General features: G+C 43.1%; 1 protein-coding gene across 2 annotated transcripts; it reads right to left on the bottom strand.

The window, feature by feature from the left end:
- Nucleotides 1-250: 250 nt before the first annotated feature.
- Nucleotides 251-18936, bottom strand: CUNH3orf14 (chromosome unknown C3orf14 homolog). 2 transcript variants are annotated; one of them, XM_027864004.1, is made up of 8 exons: nt 18850-18936; nt 16110-16203; nt 14379-14508; nt 7326-7520; nt 6156-6240; nt 5476-5603; nt 2700-2774; nt 251-697 (listed from the first exon to the last, which is right to left on the bottom strand). In XM_027864004.1, exons 1-8 carry the CDS (start codon nt 18923-18925, stop codon nt 563-565), a joined length of 918 nt encoding a protein of 305 aa, XP_027719805.1. In that variant the 5' UTR covers nt 18926-18936; the 3' UTR covers nt 251-562. The 2 variants fall into 2 exon arrangements, with proteins under 2 accessions (XP_027719805.1, XP_027719806.1); XM_027864005.1 differs by having other exon boundaries at nt 5476-5600.
- Nucleotides 18937-19172: the final 236 nt, after the last annotated feature.

The following is a 19172-nucleotide window of genomic DNA, read 5'->3' as shown; positions in this document are numbered from 1 at the left end:
TCCTCAGGGCTGGGAGACTCACGCCAGATAATCTATTCAGGAACTAAATTATAGAAAGAATTACGCAAATAGAAGGTGCTAGGCAAACCACTCTGTTGTTTTTCTTTCTCATGGCAGGTAGAAAATAGTTCGGAATGGTAATAATCACTGCTTTTTGTCAAAAGGGGTTATGGAAACAAGACAGGTATGAAAAGGACTGAAAAGTGTTTTAAAATGAAATAAGTCACATAAGATACATTTTAACCATTTATTTAATTCAGTCCATCTTTCAAAATTTTCTTTTACATTCTTAAAAGTTTGATGAAATGACAGATTAAAAGTAAAAACAGTTCTTATCATTCTTTTAAAAGACTGTAATGTATTTCAATCCTGGTTTGACAAAATTTCCAGTAAATTTTAAAATTCTACCAACTGTCAAATAGATAGGTAACAGAATACACATTAATATATTCCCTTGGATGAACAAATTCTTTTGGATTTATACAATGTCCAGGTAAGCTTTGCTTGCCTGAGCAGATGTTCTGGATCAGAGCCCCAAGGAAAAACGACACCTTTCCTGTGGTCATCTCTCTGTGGCATCTGTGACGTCATTTCCTGCTGGATTTTGATATCTAACACCAACGGGATATTGTGCTCCTCCTAAAAGAAACTGCTCCCACTTGGGGGCCTCTTCCTCTACTGATGCCCAGTAGAGAGTCTGAAAAACAAAACCCAAAAAGGAAAAAAAGCAAAGCAAGCAATGGGATTTGGCTTTTCAAAACAGTCTAAATGTTTATTCCCTCAAATACAGACACACACTCATACATGCATATAGATGTGGAATGCAATCTCCCTAAAGAACATTTTATGTTAATTTTAGAAAAAAGCTGGCTACTTACTCCTCAATTTTCAAATTTCTCAGCAAAACCACAGAGGTTGGCAGAAATTCAGGTTTTTGATTAAGTTTTGTGGTGTTTTGATACGCCCTCTTGTGGCTAACAGCATGATCTGTTATATAGAACTGTGGTACACTTCTTTGCTTAGTACTTTCAAACCCAGTCAATCAGTACTTACGAAGTGCCTACTATGTGCCAGGAACTGTGATAAACACTGGGGATACAAAAAGAGGCAAAAAGCGGTCCCCGACTTCAGGGAGCTCACAATAAAAATCAAGCACAAAATGGTTTTCCAGGATGAAAATTTCATACTGGAATTATAAAATGTAAACTACTGCTCTGAAACTCAGTTTTAAAGATATAACATTAGGCAACAAACCACAGTCAGTATGTTGTAGTTTAGAACTCAGGTGAATTTTGGAGGGAAAGCAAATGATCCATTTTTTATCTTTTAGAAAAATACTCTTCATTTTACAAGCAGCATTTTTTTTCTTGTGACTTGAATATAATAACTTCAAAGTCAATCACAAGACTTTCCACACAAACAACACTGACCCCAATAAGCCACAGTGGCCTTCACACAGGAATAAGGCCAATAAGGTTTTACTGGCATTAACCCAGCACTCTCTGCTTCATCATCTATCGGAGTTTGTATAGACAGCATTGACAAGTCCTGCAAGCTGGGCTGTGGTTCTCAGGTTACTGCTATAAGAAGCTAAAAAGAGCCAGAACATCACAGAGAACTCTTTCTGGGGCATTTTGTTAAGAGTTACATGAATGCCATTCTAGCTTTGGGAAATAACTCTTGTGCAGAGATGGCGTTTGGGGACACACAATTAGACAGTGAGGAAATTTTAAAATATAAGGTTTTATAAAAGTAAAATAACATAGGTCTACATGGATCCCATAAAACTATGTTATGTGGTCTGAGTTAACAGCCTGACATGTTCATCCTGCTGTGCAAGGCCAACTAAGAAAAAATAACAACTGTGGTCTAGGGTTGGGAGTTTCTTAGGTATTCATGGCTGCATTAACCCTTACTCTGTGTCTGTGTGTGAGTGTGTCTGTGTGTGTGTGTGTGTGTGAACCCTAGACAAGTAACAGTAAGGTACAGAGTTAAACAAAGAAATAGACATGCCCTCAGTCCATCTGTATCACATAAAGCAAAGAGCTGCCTGTCTGATGGGACCAAGTTTTCTTCTACCTCCAGATTCTAGCTTTTCTTAATGTCTTAGATGGCACAGACAGCGGAAGGACAATTTAAGAGCCCCCAAATACTAGAGACTGTTTCAGCAGACAGCAAAAGAGTATTAAGACAAAGACCATCTTTCCAAGAGAAAAATAACCTCAATCTCTCCCAAACCCTGCAATCAATTCCTTTTCATCATGAACATTTTCATATATCAAATAATGTATGTTTCTGCCAAACTTCCCCCAATCTGTTCCCGAGCTTCACAGAATATAACACTTAGAAGCCATACTCCATAACAAACATATATTCAGGCCACTTATTAAACTTTCTGTGAAGAGACTGTGAACAGCTATTTTTAAATCCAGCAGAGAGGACACAGATTTCAAGTGAAATGCTCATTATGATTTCTATACCATCACCTTAAGAGCCAGTCTCCTATTTTTAACAAGACTCCTTATGTAAATAAAATTTCATAAAAAGTAAACAGGACCTCGATAAATAGATCTTTCAGTTGATTAAAATTTGAAATGTCCTTTAAAGGGATAAATCTAGAAAGTGTATACATAAATGTTTGGATACACAATGAATGACAGTCTAGATGTAGGTGTCTACAGGTGACCCAAGATTCTTACCTGAAGAGTAACCATTTCAGGATGTGACCGTAAATGTACCTTTTTTTCAAGTTTCTCTTCTAGCGTTCTTATATCCTGTAAGAGAAATCAATATTTTAAAGGAAAGTATGGGGACACAAACATACACATATTTCCTATGTGCACATGATTTACCAAGGCAAATTCCACTTGCACTGTGGCAACAATATGATGAAGAAATCAGTGCGAGAGCCAAATCCTCAACTCCATCAGATAAACAGCTATAAGCCTGGGAGCAACACCACACACTTCTGTTCCTTAAATATAAAGGCTACTTCTAACTGACCATTTAGTCTCTAACAGCCAACACTTGCTACGAGTGTTCACAAAAAGAGGCACTGGTTTTCAGACTGCTTTAAAGCCGAGTGAAGTTCAGCCACCATGCAGAGCCTCAGGCCAGTTCTGAGTCACCTGAGAGCTGTCTGAACACCCACTCACTGCTGTCTTGATGCCCTCGGTGACCCAGACGTTACAATCAGAGTATCATATGTGAAATGGACAGAATTCCAGGTTTTTTTTTCGTGCCCAGGTGCAGCCAGCTCTGCCCACACTGCAGAGGCTGGTGGGTCTGTCAGCCCAAACATCCCGAACACCACGGGCAGAGGGGATGCCATCTGCAGCAACGGAGGGAGTACAAACATAAACAAAAGTCTCGATATCTGAGGAGGTGAAGTATAAGGCACTTTAGGAGATGATTTATGGATCAAAACTGAAAACATAAAGAAGAAATTTTTGCCTTTTATAAATACAATCTTTCATGTTAGACTCTTCTAGAAATGATTTCTAGATTCAAAGTGCTGCTAGATTTTATAATATTCATGGGCCCCTGAAGCCTAAAAAATCTCAGAAGCGGGGTGTGCTCTTGATTTTAAAGACGATAAAGTAGCATCCACTCTACTTTAACTTCTGTATGAATAGGTTTTGGTTTGGTTTTGAATTTAATAGTCTAAAGCAACTATGATACCTTAACTTTACAGTTTGGTACGGTCTTACCTTGATAATACTGAGAACTAACACTAAATCTGGAGCTAAAACAAGCTGTTTACCAAACCCCTGAACTCTGCTGACCTTACCTTACTTAAAGGATCAGCACCTGGGCTTCATTTACCTACTACTACCAGAGTCAAAAATAAACAAAACAAAAAAAATCAATCTGTCAACTCTCTGAGATTCTTAAGTTGCTAGAAAAAGGGAAAGTTCTCCGATCTATGAAGAAACACTGGAGAAATCTAAGTACAGGGCTGTTGGACAGACGGAGAGGGATGGGAAGGGGCGTGGGAGTGGGGTGTGAAGAAGCCAATGCTGAACAGGAGAAAAAAGAGAGCAGATGGCAGCGGCGGCGGGGAGCAGGGAATGGGTGTGAAGAGTAAAAGGGAAAAACAGGAAATTCCCTAAAGGGACTTCCCAAAGTTGTACAACCACTGCTGCACCTGCTGTCTAGAGGAAGGAGATTTAAAGAAGGAATAGTCGGTTTAGGAATAGAAAAAGCCTATTAAACAGCTTGCCCGGCCTGTATCTGAAATTTAAAGCTGAAAACGATGGCTGAAAGCTACCGATACTGTGAAGTCAAAATAACAACAGAAACAGAAACCTGACTGGGGCATGCTGAATTTTCAGAAGACATTAATAAAATAAATATATATTTTATGATTCCGATAAAGCAAAGACTTAATTAGATACAGAAATAAAAACATATAACCCTGAGAAACCATAAACTGAGTGACATAATTATTCCAGGAATAGTTGTTTAAAGCTACTTATTAAAACGGTTAATTCAATTCAATACAACTCAGTGAACAGTTATTAAATGTCTCCTACGTGCAAGACACTGACAATATATAGTCTAGTGGGGAGGACAGACGTGTGCACAAAGAACTATGATACAAGTCAGAATATGACAGAGTACAGACAGTAGTGGCATAAGAGATTGAGGGGGGAACTTCCAATCAGGGCACGTGAGGGGAGGCAGCATGCAGTAAGTTTCTTGAAGTAGGGCCAGTTTGGTTTTTGTTTGTGTGCCCAGGGTCTGGCATAGAGTAGGGGACTTTCTAAGCTCCTGTTGACTGATCAGAGGAGGTGACATGTGGGCTGAGTCCTGAAAGAAGGGAAGGATGTCAAATGGTAGCGATTAGAGGGGGAGGATAGGTCCATCTGTCAAAGGCAGGCAGGCAGGTAAGAAGAACAGGATGAGATGAGCAATCATGAGTGAGAGTCTGGCTAGAGCACCAAGGGCAGCGTGGAACAATGTGGAATAAGACAGGTGAGAGACAAACTTTGGACAGTCTTGGACTGGAAGCCTAAGGAGTTGACTTTTTTTTTGCACAAGACAACAAGAGGATGAGGTCTGGATTACTTCAGCAGCAGTATGAAGGACAGACTGGAGACTGGAGGCAGCAAGACTAATGAGGAGGCTATTAAAGCTGTCACAAGAGTTTGCATGACAAGGCAAGGAGATCCCTGCCAGGAAGAAAGGTTCCAGTACACACCAAATACTGAGAGCAGCACTTTTCATGGGCGCAAAGAACCGGAAACAAGGTGAATGCTCATCGTCTGGGGAAGGGCTAACAAACTGTGGTATATCAACGTAGTGGAATATCACTACACTTAACAAACAGCAAATACGACGAATGTAATTTATGGAACGCAATCATGGAAGGACTTCAACAAACTGATGCACCGTGAAGCAGAACGGGGGAAATGCTGGTGATGTAAAAATAAAAGATGTCAATAAAGATATAGATACATAATACAGACATACCTGAAATAGACACAGAAACAAAAAACAGCCTGGATGAGAGGTACGAAAGGCCTGAACCAGAGCTGCAATGGCAGTGGAAAGGAGGAAAAGGCTGAGAAGCCCTGGGGTGAGGAGCACATGGCAAGCTGCTAGAGGTAAAGAACAGGAAAGAGTCAAAAATCACAGGAGCCGAGACCCAGCTAGGAGAGCCGTGGCTGTCACCAAGTGCTTGGAGCAGCAGCCTCTCCCTGCCCCCGGCCCCCCTGCGGGCTCTTCCTGACTGGCCCCATCACTACAGTGGAGAAGCAGCCCTGGGCCCCTCAACAGCCACGGCCACCTAAGACTTGGAAAAGAAAGTTTCACCTCCAAAGTCCTCGGCACTGTCAGATCATTCAGCATCAGAATAAGGACACTAACAATGTGCTTTTACACCAGCCTTTGATTCCCCTGCAGCCAAACAGGATCGCTCATCATCCTCACCACCTGCCTCGCCATAACATCCGCGTGACCACTGGGTCTTATCATCTGGTCTGCTGCTAAACCCTTAAGACCACCCTCCACCAGTGCCTTGTCATGTGCTCTGCACTGCACCTAAAGCCCATGATCCTTTCTAGCCACTCTACTAGAAGTGTGAGCTGCCTCAGGGCTGTCTCACTTTCCCATCCATATTTCCCAGATTTAACACAGTACTTTGCACATACTAAGGGCTTTAACAAATGCCTTTTCATCCGAGTCTCTGCTAACAATTTCTTTGCTGCGTGTGACCCAAGGAGTCATTTTTCTTCTCTGGAAGAGAAAACAAGCAAATTAAAAGGTGTTGTACATTTGCACTACTGTCCTTTCTCCTATCTCATTCTCTCCAAGCAAATGTTCTTAATAATAATAGTCAGCATTTATATAATGCTTTAAAGTCTGCAAAATGCTTTCAAATATTATCTCATCTTATCCTCCCAACAACCCTGGGAGGCTAGGTACCATTTTTATGCCTGCTTTACAGATGAGGAAACTGAGGCAGAGTTAGTTAAGTGTTAAGCCCAGGGCCTAGCAGAAAATATCTGAGAGCGAATTTGAACTCAGGTCCTCCTGACTTCAGATCCAGCATTCTTCAATCTTTGCTGTACTCCCAAATAACTTTAAAAGAAAAAAAAAAGATTTTTTTGGTTGTACTTAGCATTCACGGCAAGCTTCAATTTGTTCTGGACCTTAACCTTCCTGGTACTTTTAGAAGAATGCACCTCTCCTATAGTCATTCTCAGTTACATGTCCTTGCTTCAATCTTCCAGGCCCTCCTCTCTTCCTTCTGAAATTAAAACTCAGTTTCTTATTAGTTATTAGTTCCGATTAGACTGACAAAGTTCCTGATCTCAAGGGGCTTACATTCCAATGGAAGAGACAACAGGACAGAGAGATGTACACACATTCTACAGAATGAATCAAAGGCAGTTTGGGGAGGGAGCACGCCAGTAGCTGGGGAACCCTGTCAAAGGCAGAACCTGAGGTGAATCCAAAAGAAAGGAACGGCCTCTGAATCCAAAAAAGAACGTATTGCAGGCCTGCAGGCAGCTCGTGCAAAGGCCTGGAGATGGGAGACAGAGTGCAGTACGCACGAGGACCATGAAGCAGGCCACTATGGGGGAACTGTATGCTGTGTGAAGAGCAGGAAGAGGCAGGAAGAGGCCAGCCTGGGAAAAGATTTAAATGCCAAACAATTTCTATTTAATTCTGGAGGTAACAGGGAATCACTAGAGTTTACTGAACAGAGGGGTGACATGGTGAAATCTGAACTTTGGGAAATGCTTTGGCAGCTTTGTGGAAGATGGACTGGATCAGGAAGAATTCGGAGGCAAGGAGACCAAGTAGGAGGCTCTCACACTATTCCAGAAGAGAAGAATGAGGACCCGGAACAGGAGGTGGCCGTGCGGATGTATAGGAGGAGTCGAGTGAGAACACGGGTCACAACGTCTGGTGCCTGGATCCATGGGGCGATGGGGAGAGCATGCCACCCCAGCTGCGAAGCCAGGTGACGAGAAGAGAAGGTGGTGGTATCCTCCACGGCAACAGGAATGCTAGGAGGAAGGGAGATAATGAGGTCGACTTTGGGCAGGTTTCATTTGAAAGGCCCACAGAAAATCCATTTCAAAATGTCCAACAGTCAATTCGTGATTGGAGTCAGGAGAGGGATCAGGGCTTGCCAGAGCCAGCGATCGCCAGCAGAGAGGTGCTCACTAAGCCCCTGGTATCTAAGTGGTCACTAGAGGGTACAGGGGGCCCAGGACGGAGCCTGGGGTTCCACCCACCATGAGTGGGCACGCTTTGGTAAATGAATAAACACGAGAGACATAAAAGGAGCAGCTGGACAGACAAGAGAAGGGCCGGAAGAGGGCAGGAAGCAGGAGAAGAGGGCGGCACCCGGAGCAGAAGCCAGAGGAGCTGGCCGTGCGTATCGTTCGTTTGGTAACTGCTGAGAGAACGTGTTCAGGGGAGTTTTACGAAGGCCAACGCCAGTGTGCAGGTAGTTTGCTGCTGGCCAGTCGCTTCAGTCGTGTCTGACTCTCCCTGACCCCGTCAGGGGTTTGCTTGGCAGAGATCCTGGAGTGGCTGGCCATTTCCTTCTCCAGCTCATTTTACAGATGAGGAAACTAAGGCAGACAGGGTGAAGTGACTCGCCCAAGGTCACCTAGCCATTAATGTCTAAGGCTGGATTTGAATTCAGGTCTTTCTGACTCTAGGCCCCGCCTTCTATCCGCTGCACCACCTAGCTGCCTGGAGACACTCTAGAAGAGAACAGGAAGAGAGGGAGTGAAGGCACTGAGTACAGGCAAACTTTTTCAAGGAGTCTGGTAGAAAAATGAAGGAGATACATAGGACAACAGCTATCAGGAACGGTAGAATCTAGTGAGAGGTTTTTTTGTTTGTTTTTAAAGGAGGTAGAAATTCTAGCACATTTATAGAAAGAAGGGATAAGAGGGACAATAATGGGTTATAATAATGTAGGGATAATAATGAATTGGTTGGAGAAGATGAGAGTGGATGGCATAGGTGTTCATTAAACAAATTAAAAAAACTATACACAAAATTTAGAGTGAATATGGCCTCTAATTTTTAACAAATTAAATTTGGGAAGGAGACTGCAGAAATGCGTGTTATGAATGGAAATACTTATGTATCACTGCGTAGCTACATAGTTAAAAATAAGTTCAGAATACCTAGTTCTGGATGATATTGATCAATTATCACGTCAGTTCATACGATGAATTTTTATTTGATTACGACTCATTGTAATACGGCAGCTAGGTGGCACAGCAGATAGAGTGCTGGGCCTGGAGTCAGGAAGACTCCTCTTCCTGAGTTCAAATCTGGCCTCAGATACTACTGTGTGACCCTGAGCAAATCACTTCACCTTGTTTGCTTCAGGTTCCTCATCTGCAAAATAAGCTGGAGAAGGTAATGGCAAACCACTCCAGTATCTCTGCCAAGAAAACCCCAAACAGAGTCAACAAAGAGCCAGAAACAACTGAAAAATGACTTAGCGGCATTCATTGTCACGGGACTGCTGTGCAACTAAATCCTTAGAGATGAATGTTACTAGTTTCTTTTTTTCTCTATTACTTTGTTGCCTTTTGCTAGCACTGAAGAATCAGACGAACACCGCTGTTTAGAGGTGGCCACTGTGCATTCCGTACTTAAGTGGTCCTTGCCCCAACACCCCAAGGCTCAGGTGTCTTTTGTTTTGTTTTCCTCTCTCTCTCATAAATTGGCCCCCCAGCAGCTTCAAACAGTCCAGCCAGTCGTGCTAAGTACGGACGAGGAGCAGTTATTCTAGCTATCAGAGCACGAATGTCACGTCAGCTGAGAAGAGGGCAAAGAAAATGAAGGGACATCCAATGTATACCTATATACCTTTTCTTCCCCCCTAAAAAGTAAGCTTCTTAAAGTAGCTATTTAATTTTATTTGTTTGGTTGGTTGACTGCATGGAACTGGGACCCAAGTTCTGGAGGCTTAGCTAAGGAAGTATAATTTTATTTTAAAAATCCTCAATGGCAAGCCACTACAAAATATGAAGCAGAAGTGACATGAAAACATTGTTGTAGGGAGATTATTCTAACATGCTTAAATGGGACAGACTGGAGTAAGGAGATCTTGGACATAAGGAAATCATAGAAGCGGCTCTGGGCTGAACCTGACACAGGCTGGTCTCTTGGTAGTTTAGGTCTGATATTAGAATAAAGTAAGACACTGGGAGATCACGCAACAGCTAACAAAAGGAGGTTCACTCAGCTACAGCAGCACAAGAACATTCAACAAGGAAGGGCACTGAGGGCCCTTCAAGTTAGTTCAGTGAATGAAACTCCCTTTCCTGTGTTGTCCCTTCTGATCTATCAACCAAGCCTCAGAGAGAAAGCCTACAGCTCCTGGAGGCCGTCTCGCCTCTAAGCCGGCTGCCAACCAAGTCTAAACGATGGTCTCTATAACTTTTAAGAAAAAAATAAACCTAACTTGCATTAGGGGACGTGTTAAAATATTATTCCTACCAATTCCAAAAGACTCATGATGGAAAATGCTATCTACATCCAGAAAAAGAATTGATGGAGTCTGAATGCAGATCCAGGCATACTATTTTCATTTTATTTTTTTCATAGTTTTTCTCTTTTGCAAACTGTAATTTTTTCACAAAATGTTTCTTTCACAACATGACTAATATGGAAATGTTTTACATGATTGCACATGTATAACCTATATCATATTTGCTTACTGTCTTGGGGAGGAGGGAGGGAAGAAAGGGAGGGAGAAAATTTGGAACTCAATTTTTTTAAAAAAAATTAATGTTAAAACTTGTCTTTCCAAGCAACTGGAAAAAACAAAATACCATTTTAAAAATATTGCTCCTACCACAGAAGGGAAGGTGCATTTGAAAGAAAAGTTGTAAAGAGTAAGATATATTTGAAAGAAGATTCACAGAAAGCAAGGGTGAGAAGAGCATAAAATGAGATAACCTGGAGGGCTCCGGATCCACACTGGACAAGATCGCAGACCTGCTGATGTTCTACCTCAGTCAACTCTTTAGCACCGAGGGTCAAGAGGATTTGGGGTAGCCCACAACCAGCATCTCCACTCAAATCCTATGCTAAGACCTCACCACGGCATGAAGGAACCCTGGTTTCTTGAAAGTCATGCCAGAGAAATGCCAGGCTTCAGCAGGTCCTCTATCAAGCTGGAAAAGTTTCCAGAAGGGCTGTCTGGAGGACACTGTCTGAGGACCAGACTAGTTCAGTTCATGGAGGTCTATGAGGTCTACCATAAACTTGACTTCTATCTACCAGGGGTTGTGAACTGTTATCAAAAGGAGGGAGTTTCTGCCATAATGAAAACACAGGTCCTTGAAATATTTAAGTAATACTGTGGATTTATTTTTAATTACCTCACGTCTTTATATTTGCACATGCTCTCTCCTCTTACAGCATGTAAGCTCCTTCAAAGCAGACCTCATTTTTTTTTCCTTCACATCCCCAGTGACTAACACAGTGCTCAGCACGCGGTAGGCAACTTGTAAGTGGGTCGGGGTGGCCACTGATAAAGACTGATAGGTCTACAATCTAAATACAAAGTAGGTAAAATGTGCCTTTGGTGTGTTTGTCCCTCTCTCTAGAACCTTCTGATACCCATCTGAAATAGGCATACCCCACACACACATTGTATGAAGAAGTATCCCAACTTAATGCCCTCAAATGCCCTCTGTCCCCAAATTTCTCTTTTCTCTCATTATTAGAACTGAAAGGTGGCCAAGTGTAATGGCTAGTGGGTCAGACTTGGAGTCAGAAGACCCGAGTACAATTTCTGCCTCCTGACACAGACAAGCGGAATGACTGTGAGCTTCCTGAAGCCTCAGTGAGGCAACTCTACGTGGGCTGCCATCTGCCTCGGTGAAAAGAGTTTTCCATGCCAACTCGGGGAGACTTATACCAGAAATAGTATTACTCCCACTTTACAGATGAGGAAATTGAGGCTACAGAATAAAAAAATTAAAAATGCACCGTGAGACCCTAGGTAAACAACTTAAACCATCTATCTGGGTCTTCATCTGCCAAAAAAAAAAAAAGTTGGACAAAATTACTTCTAGGATCTCTTTCAGCTGTAAGATTCCACGAATCTCTGAAAAGACTTAATTTTACTTGCTTGACTGAGAAAGATCCATTTAAGATAAACCCAGTGGACAATTCTTTTTTTTTTTGTTTCCTTCATTTTAATTACTTTATTTGGAAGTCCATTTTCAGTCACTACACTTCTTTACCAATAGGAACACTTTCATGAGAGGTGGCTGATGACATACAGAAGATCTGTGCTGGGGACACAATCACATGACCACAGAATCACATACCATGATTATGTCTCGTTAATATTTCTTTTGAAATGGACCGCTGCAGAGGCAAACGGACTACTCTTTTGAACCACTACCCTCTCATCCTCAGTCCTAGCCTCTCCTTCTATCATATTACCTGTAGTCTAAGAGCTCAGTCGAGTCTTAGAAAACTTACTGAGCTCCAGTCTCTCCACCCTCAAATTCATCTTTCATCTAAATGCTAGCAGAAAGCTCATGAAACATTGTCACCACAATACTGCCCTATGATTCCAAGTTCCTCCTGCTATCCAGTCACCCACCAGGACATCAGCACAGTCACCTCAACGGTTTCCCTGGTACACTCGATCAAATGAGATAAAATTTTTAAGGCACTCAGCACAGCACCTGACATCCTGTAGGTGTTTAATAATTATTCCATGCCATTCTATGCTAAGCACCACACACACACCCATTCCCCTTTTCCCTAACCTTGCCACTGGCTTTCCACTTCTTGCTCTGGAAACATTAATCAAATGAATAGTTCCTGACCACCAAGGCAAAGTTTCTGGGAGTTCTCATGGTTGTTGCAGCTTTCTGAAATAAGTTCATGCCACCAGCCCTTCCACAGCATCATAATCCTGTCTAAAAGGAAATGCTATTAGAGAACTCTGGATGAGGATTACAGCTCTGGAGTTTCCTACTGAAAAGGGGCTGGCCTTCACCTTCCCTAGCTATAGCTTCCCCCATGAGAGGGCAGGGGTATCTCACTTCTCTGTTTGCATCCTAAGGGCCTAGAAGAGTACCCAGCACAGAGCAGGCACTTCATGAGGGCTTGCTGACTGTGGCTCACTCAAAAACTTCTAACAGTTTCTTAGCGCTCCAGTATCAAGCCTCAAACAGCTCTGCTTGGTCTGGAGGCCACACAGACCGGAATCTGGTCCCATTCCACGTATACGATCACGCTCCTCACCACTCCCTGATGTGAAAAGCCGGTGTGGCCTCCCGGGCCTAGCACTCAGCTAGGAGTAAAGAGGCCTTGGTCCTCGCTCTGCTGCTCACTAGCAGGGAGACTTTGGTCAAGTCACATTCCCTCTCTAGGGCATAACGTCCTCATCTATAACAGAGGGAGTAGAAAAAAGTGGTCTCTCCAGTCCTTCATCCCGACTCCAGCTCCAGAATTTGAACCCAGGACTCCAGTTCTGCATGCTGCTCAGTCACTATTCTGCCCCACACTCTCCGTGCTCCTCCTTTATTTGTGCTCCAAACCCTGGGCCAAAACTCCTGCTCCTTGGTCCATCTAATCTGCTCTTCTGCCAACCAAAATCCAACCAAGCAGCTTCACTGCCGCTTCCTCCACGGAGCCCTCTCTGACTGCATGAGCTCTTCACTCCAGATCTCACGGTACAGACTCCCTGGGCACTAACAACCTGCACTCACGACTCCCTACCTACTTATACCATCTCAGACTGTCCACTGATTGTTTCATGCCTGATTATAAGGTGTTTAGCCTTGGACAGCGTTTGTTTTCCCACTGCACTGAGCAAATAGGACACATTCAATAAATACTGACTAATAAGAGACACTTGAATAAGCTGAGTCCACTTGAAGATTAAATACCACTTTGGCAGGCTGCTACTAGTGGCTAGAACACAAGCCTGCCAATTTGGGTACGTTTTTTATTTTTTTCCTTTTTGACATTTCATGACAGAAATTCAGATTATCATATATTTTCTGTTTTTAAAAAAACAGTGCAAACATCATTGGCAAGGAAGACATATGGTAAACTAAGATGCTTTAGTAGCACTGTGGCTGTGACTCTCAAATTGTTGTGGCCCAAACCACTAGAAGCTGAAAAGCGAACTGACTTACAAGGGAAAGAGAAGACGGAGACACTGGGAACTTCAACCATCTCTGAAAATGCTGAAAAATACAAAACTGAAAGCTTCACTTTATAACCAAAAAGATGAATGCTGCCTGACAAACGTGACCATCATGGAACGTTCCAAGAAAGAAGATTTGGAAATGCGAGGCTGGGATGGAAGGCAAAGCTCAGGGTTAATTATGGAGAAAGAGACGCTCGATGGAAAACACAGTTTCCTTCACGTGGGGAGACTGGAAGGCACCGCAAGGCAGGCTCCTGGATGAATGTCGACTCCAGCCACCTTCTGAGTCCCCAGAAATCTGTCTCCTCCAACATGAACTCTACCACTTGGGGCTGTTACAATGTATTTACTTTTGTGAAAGAGAACTTTAAAGAGATGTGAATATAGGTCATGGTTTGAAATCCTACTTGATGCACAAAACTGATTTTGATTTCATTCCCCCACACAGAGGATGATTTTAAATAATTTCCTTAAATGGACTTCAGTTTTCTTATCTTAGTGAGTAAAAAAAATACTTCCGCTTACCTGACTCAAAATTAAAGAAATGACATTTGTAAAAAGCTGCCAGTTTCTTCTCAGCACAAAATAATTTTTAAAATTAAAATGATTTAATTCACTTAAAAATGTAATATTCCCAACCACACAAAGAGAAGTTTCAGAAAATTTACAAACCAACTACACCCATGTCATGTAAGTAACCTACCTTTAAAAGGCTCTGATTCCTTTTACTGGCCAGCTGAGCTGCTTTCATGTAAAATGCCTTCTTTTCTTCAGTCTTCTGGCCATCATGATCATTCTCCATTTCTTTAAGTAACAGTAATCTTTGTGCTAGTCTAAAAATAAGATCAACAGAGGTAAATAAGCACCTTAAATAAGTGCAATAAAACCTTTTCTTTCACTGTCTTCCCAATTCATTAAGAAATCTTTTAATTACTCTTCATTTAAGACTCCCATGATGTTGTAGGCCAATGACTATGTGAATTAAACTGAGAGTAAACAAAGGAAGTACAAGGTAGGAAGTACTATTTCCTTAGGTGACCTGGTTCCAATGTGACTTTTTAGGGTCAATCTGGGGAAATTGCTTTTATTTTCATTATCATATTCCTTATGTGTAATCTATGTACAAGACTGTGTTTTCCCACTCCCTCTTTCCTCCTGTGCAATTATTTTGGAGTTTTAAGGACATGTTTTAATTTTGGGTGAAAATATATACTGTAATACATATCTTTATGTACACATACATACTTATATATACCTCAACACACACATACATAACATTGGTTTTTAACTTGCTATATGAAACCTTCTGTTTAACACTTCAGTACCCCCTGAATCTGATGTTACACATTTAGAATTGTGCTAAACTTCCATATGTTTGAAGAAGCAATAAAAACATTTTTCTCCTTTTTCTCGGAGAAAGATGATGGTACAGGATATATATGTGTGTCTGTATATGTGACTATATGTACACGTACACAGAACTAAGATGTTTATACAGAATGAAAAACTTTAAAAGTAGGGTTACAAAAATTAGGCAGAGACAAAATACTCTTCCTATACTGGATGTAAACATTGCACATATATATGAACATTTTTCACCGGCAATATATTATTTCACAAGTAATTAATAATTCAATCTTCTAATGTCATTCATAGTAAGCAAGTCATGATACCAGTACTTAGAAGATAGAAATTTATGACTAGGACATTATGCAACAGAAAGAGTAAAGAATTTCCAAAACATGTGATCACAACCTTTGATTAGAAAGCTCTCAGGATTAGAATAAGAATTCAGAACTTAACAAAATAAGCTTCATTCATAATAACGTACACGGAAACAGTACTTTAAGATTTATAAAATACTTTACAAATAACAGCTCATTTAAGCCTCACAACAACACACAGAGTAGAGGAGGTACTCTTCTTTTTTTTGGGCGAGGCAATGGGGTAAAGTGACTTGCCCAGGGTCACACAGCTAGTTAAGTGTCAAGTATCTGAATCCAAATTTGAACTCAGGTCTTCCTGAATCCAGGGCTGGTGCTCTATCCACTGCACCATCCAGCTGCCCTCTGAGGAGGTATGCTTAACTCAAATTCACAGACACAGAAGCTAAGGGTCAAAATGGCTACAAGACGTGCCCATGGTCACACAAAGGCAGGATGGGAGCCCAGCAAGTCAGATTTCAGGCCCAGCAGTCTATCCACTAGGGCTCTGGCAAAAAAAAAAATTGGTGAACATGATCTAAAGAAAATGACAAGAATGTAATTTGTCCTTTTAAGCTCTTATTTTCAAGAGCCCATCATATGTACTTATACTCAATCTGTTAAATGAAGTAACAGAAAGAGCACTTTCTGTCATATGAAATCTCCTTGTGCACAATAATTAAATAAAACTAATATAATTTATATATCCAAAGTGCCCTTAAAACTCTTACATTTCTTCATGTTTTTTAGTAAGTCGAACTTCTCTGGCAAAATAGGCCTTCCCCTTTCCTTCGGCCAGCCCTCCTTGCTCTTGGCGAAAGCTTTCTGTTACAGTTAAAAAACAAAAATAAAACCGATAATAGAGTAAAATTACTTCTCCGAAGGTACAACAGGTAGGTAGTAAGCTCAGAAGCAGTGGACACCTGGAAAACAGCCAATGTATGTGTTCTTTCAAAACAGAGATCATACAGTACAAAGAAAGTACCCATCGCTATAGATGCAGAACAGACATCATGAAATGTGTCAGCTCCTAGAATGTATTCATACTGATGGAAGAAAATCTTTCCCGTGTGGCTCCCACTCTTCCAATGTTTAACATTTACTTAAGAAAAACTCACAAGCTAGAATTTACAAGGATTTTATCAACCCATTAAAAAAAGAAAAATATCACCTACTTTGTTTAAATTGAATGTGACATCCTTAGAAAAATATACAAAATGTTTAAACAAGAGACCATGATGAGAATAATAAACTTAAATTTTATGTTTAAACCCCTAGCTTTTTCTTTTAAGAGGAGGTAGATGCTAAGATACCATTACCTCTTTTTAAAATAGGAAAACACTATTCAGGTGAACAGTATACTACTTCCCCAACAGAATAAACGGTAAACTATGTCATTTCGTAGGACAGGCAGGTTCCCTACACCAACACCTGGGATGCTCATATTCACCTTTGAGAAGAAATTTGACAAAGAAGTTGATGCCATTGATAGGAGACCTACTCAGCTATCACACTAGTTAGTACTGGCAAACTAGCCAAACACTGGAATGTTGGTAGGCAGAATGGTAACACAGAAAGGGACCCACCAGAGAGTCAGAAAGACTCTGACCTCAGGCAACTATGTAAACTCTCGGGCTCACTGCCTCTTGTATACTAGGACAAATTCAAGTCATCCCTCACCTGTACAAACCTGTACTGAAAGCCGGCACAGTATCATGGATGGTGCACTGAAGGAGCAGTCAGAAGGATCTGGCTTTAAATCATACCTTTGACAGTCACTAGTCCGGTGGGCCTTTTTGGAGCCTATTTCCTCATGTGTAAAATGGGACTGCTATCTGTGCACCCAACTCAAGGGGTGACTTTGAGGTTCAAATGAAATAATGGATGTAAAAGAATGTATGGGGGGGAGGATCACATCTCCCCTCCTTCACATACGTAAAGCACTTTGCAAACCTTAAATCAATATATAAGTAAGTTATGACTAGAATTACTGTATCTTTGGTCAGCTGCTATTTCCTACCTGTGTGACCTTAGTGAAATCACTGCTCCTCACTAGCCTTGAGTTCCCTCATCTGTAAAATGAAGGGATTTGCGGATGTCTAGGGTCTTTTCCAGATCTTAGTTCTGGGGACCCATGGGCTTCAAGTGACCTCAATCAGGCCTCCATGACCTGCTAAGGCTAGAGAAAGAAGATGCTAACAGAAGGAAAAGGCTGCTGTGGAATCCCTTCACAGAAAAATACATTGGCTTTATTAACTTAAAAGAAAACTAGATCAAACCAGAAAATTTGTCTATATCCCATTCACTTGGGCTGGTATGGATTTTAGCATGGTACGTAGGAAGGGCACAATTTCTTTTACTATAGAACAAGAATCACTAAAGAATATTTTAATTTAGAGCCTGTGCAGGCCAATTACCAACTCCTAAGGTTACTTTTCCAAGTGGCACACTGGTTTAAGGCAAGGCCAGAAAAAAAATGGTGCCCTTTCCCCCTTCCCTCTAACCCTCCTGAGACACAATGTCATCAATTTAGACCCGGAATAAAAATAGTAATAGCTGCTAATATTTAAGTAGTGCTTACTATGAGCCAGGCACTGTATTAAGAGCTTTACAATTACCATCTCATTTGAGCCACATGACAGGTGCTATTATTATTCTTATTTTATAGATGAGGAAACTGAGGCAAACAGTGACTTGCCCAAGATCACACAGCCAGTGAAGCGTCTGTAGCTGGATTTGAACTTAGGTTTCCTGACTCCAGGCCCAGCCCTCTATGCACTGAGCCATCTGGTGGTGCAAACATCTCACTGCATAGAAGAGAAATCTGAAGCCCAGAGAGGTTAAGGGGCTCACAACGCAGGCATCGTCCTGGACTTGTCACTATCTCTCACCCAGGCAGATCCAACATGGTGCCAGGGCCTGTCAATCGCACCTCGGAATCCGCCCCCTGCTCTCCTCTGCCCCTCCCCCGCCCGTGCAGACCCTCACCACTTCGCGCCTGGCCCGCGACAACAGCTGCGGGGGGTCCTGCCTGCCTCTGCCCTCTCCCCTCCGCGCACCTCCAAGGCCCCCCCGCCCCCCCGCTCATGGGGAGCCCCCGGCCCCCGGGACGAGCCTGTGCTCGGCTTTCCCAGCCCGTCCTACGCCGACCCTGCACTGTCTCGCGGACGCCTGGAATCCTCTCACTCCTCCCAGGACTGGAAGCCCCCTGAGGCTAGGGAGGCCGGGACTGCGGTCCGGGCTCTGGGCATCCCCAGCGCTTAGCGCAGTGCCGGCACACAGTGGGCGCGCAGTAACGAGGGCTTCGAAACCGTGCCTCAGTTTCCTCGTCCGCACACGGGGACCTGGGCTCCACGGCCCCTCCCCGCCCTCGGCAGCGGACTGTGCGGACAGAACGAAGCAAGGACCGGACAGACACGAGGCGCGCGGATCCCGGGAGGGGCCGCCCGGCGTCCCCCTGCGCCGGCCTACCTCGGCGGACCCTCCTTTGGGCCTCTGCCGGAGGCTGCGGGGCCGGGGCCGACGGCCCCCCCGACGGCTCCAGCATGGCCCCGAGCCCGAGCCGGAGCCGGAGCCGGAGCAGGAGCACCAGCCTTCCTCTCGGGGACGCGCGACGTCCCGTCTGCGCCTGCGCACACACGCGCGCGTAATGGCGTCAGGACGTTGACCCCCGCCCCGGCGCCTCACGTCGGTACAAACGGAGGGCGCGCTTCGCCAGAGCGAGGCTGGCGGCGGAGGCGGCCGCAGGGGGCGCTGCGGTGCGCTCCCATAGCGAGAGCGGGAAGGGAGCCCCG

The sequence above is a fragment of the Vombatus ursinus genome, unplaced genomic scaffold (genome assembly GCF_900497805.2).
Source record: "Vombatus ursinus unplaced genomic scaffold, bare-nosed wombat genome assembly UNPS02014773.1, whole genome shotgun sequence".
NCBI lineage: Eukaryota > Metazoa > Chordata > Mammalia > Diprotodontia > Vombatidae > Vombatus > Vombatus ursinus.
Note: the sequence above shows the minus strand (reverse complement) of the source record. Positions and strands in the feature narration are given on the sequence as shown.

Excerpts from the sequence above, each read along its gene's own strand:
- CUNH3orf14 (XM_027864004.1), bottom strand. The coding sequence starts at position 18,925 with ATGCTGGAGCCGTCGGGGGGGCCGTCGGCCCCGGCCCCGCAGCCTCCG. Across the intron at positions 16,204-18,849 it reads CCAAAGGAGGGTCCGCCGAG|AAAGCTTTCGCCAAGAGCAA; the intron begins GTAGGCCGGCGC and ends TAACTGTAACAG. Across the intron at positions 5,604-6,155 it reads GGCATTTGTTAAAGCCCTTA|CAGCTTGCCATGTGCTCCTC; the intron begins GTATGTGCAAAG and ends CTTTACCTCTAG.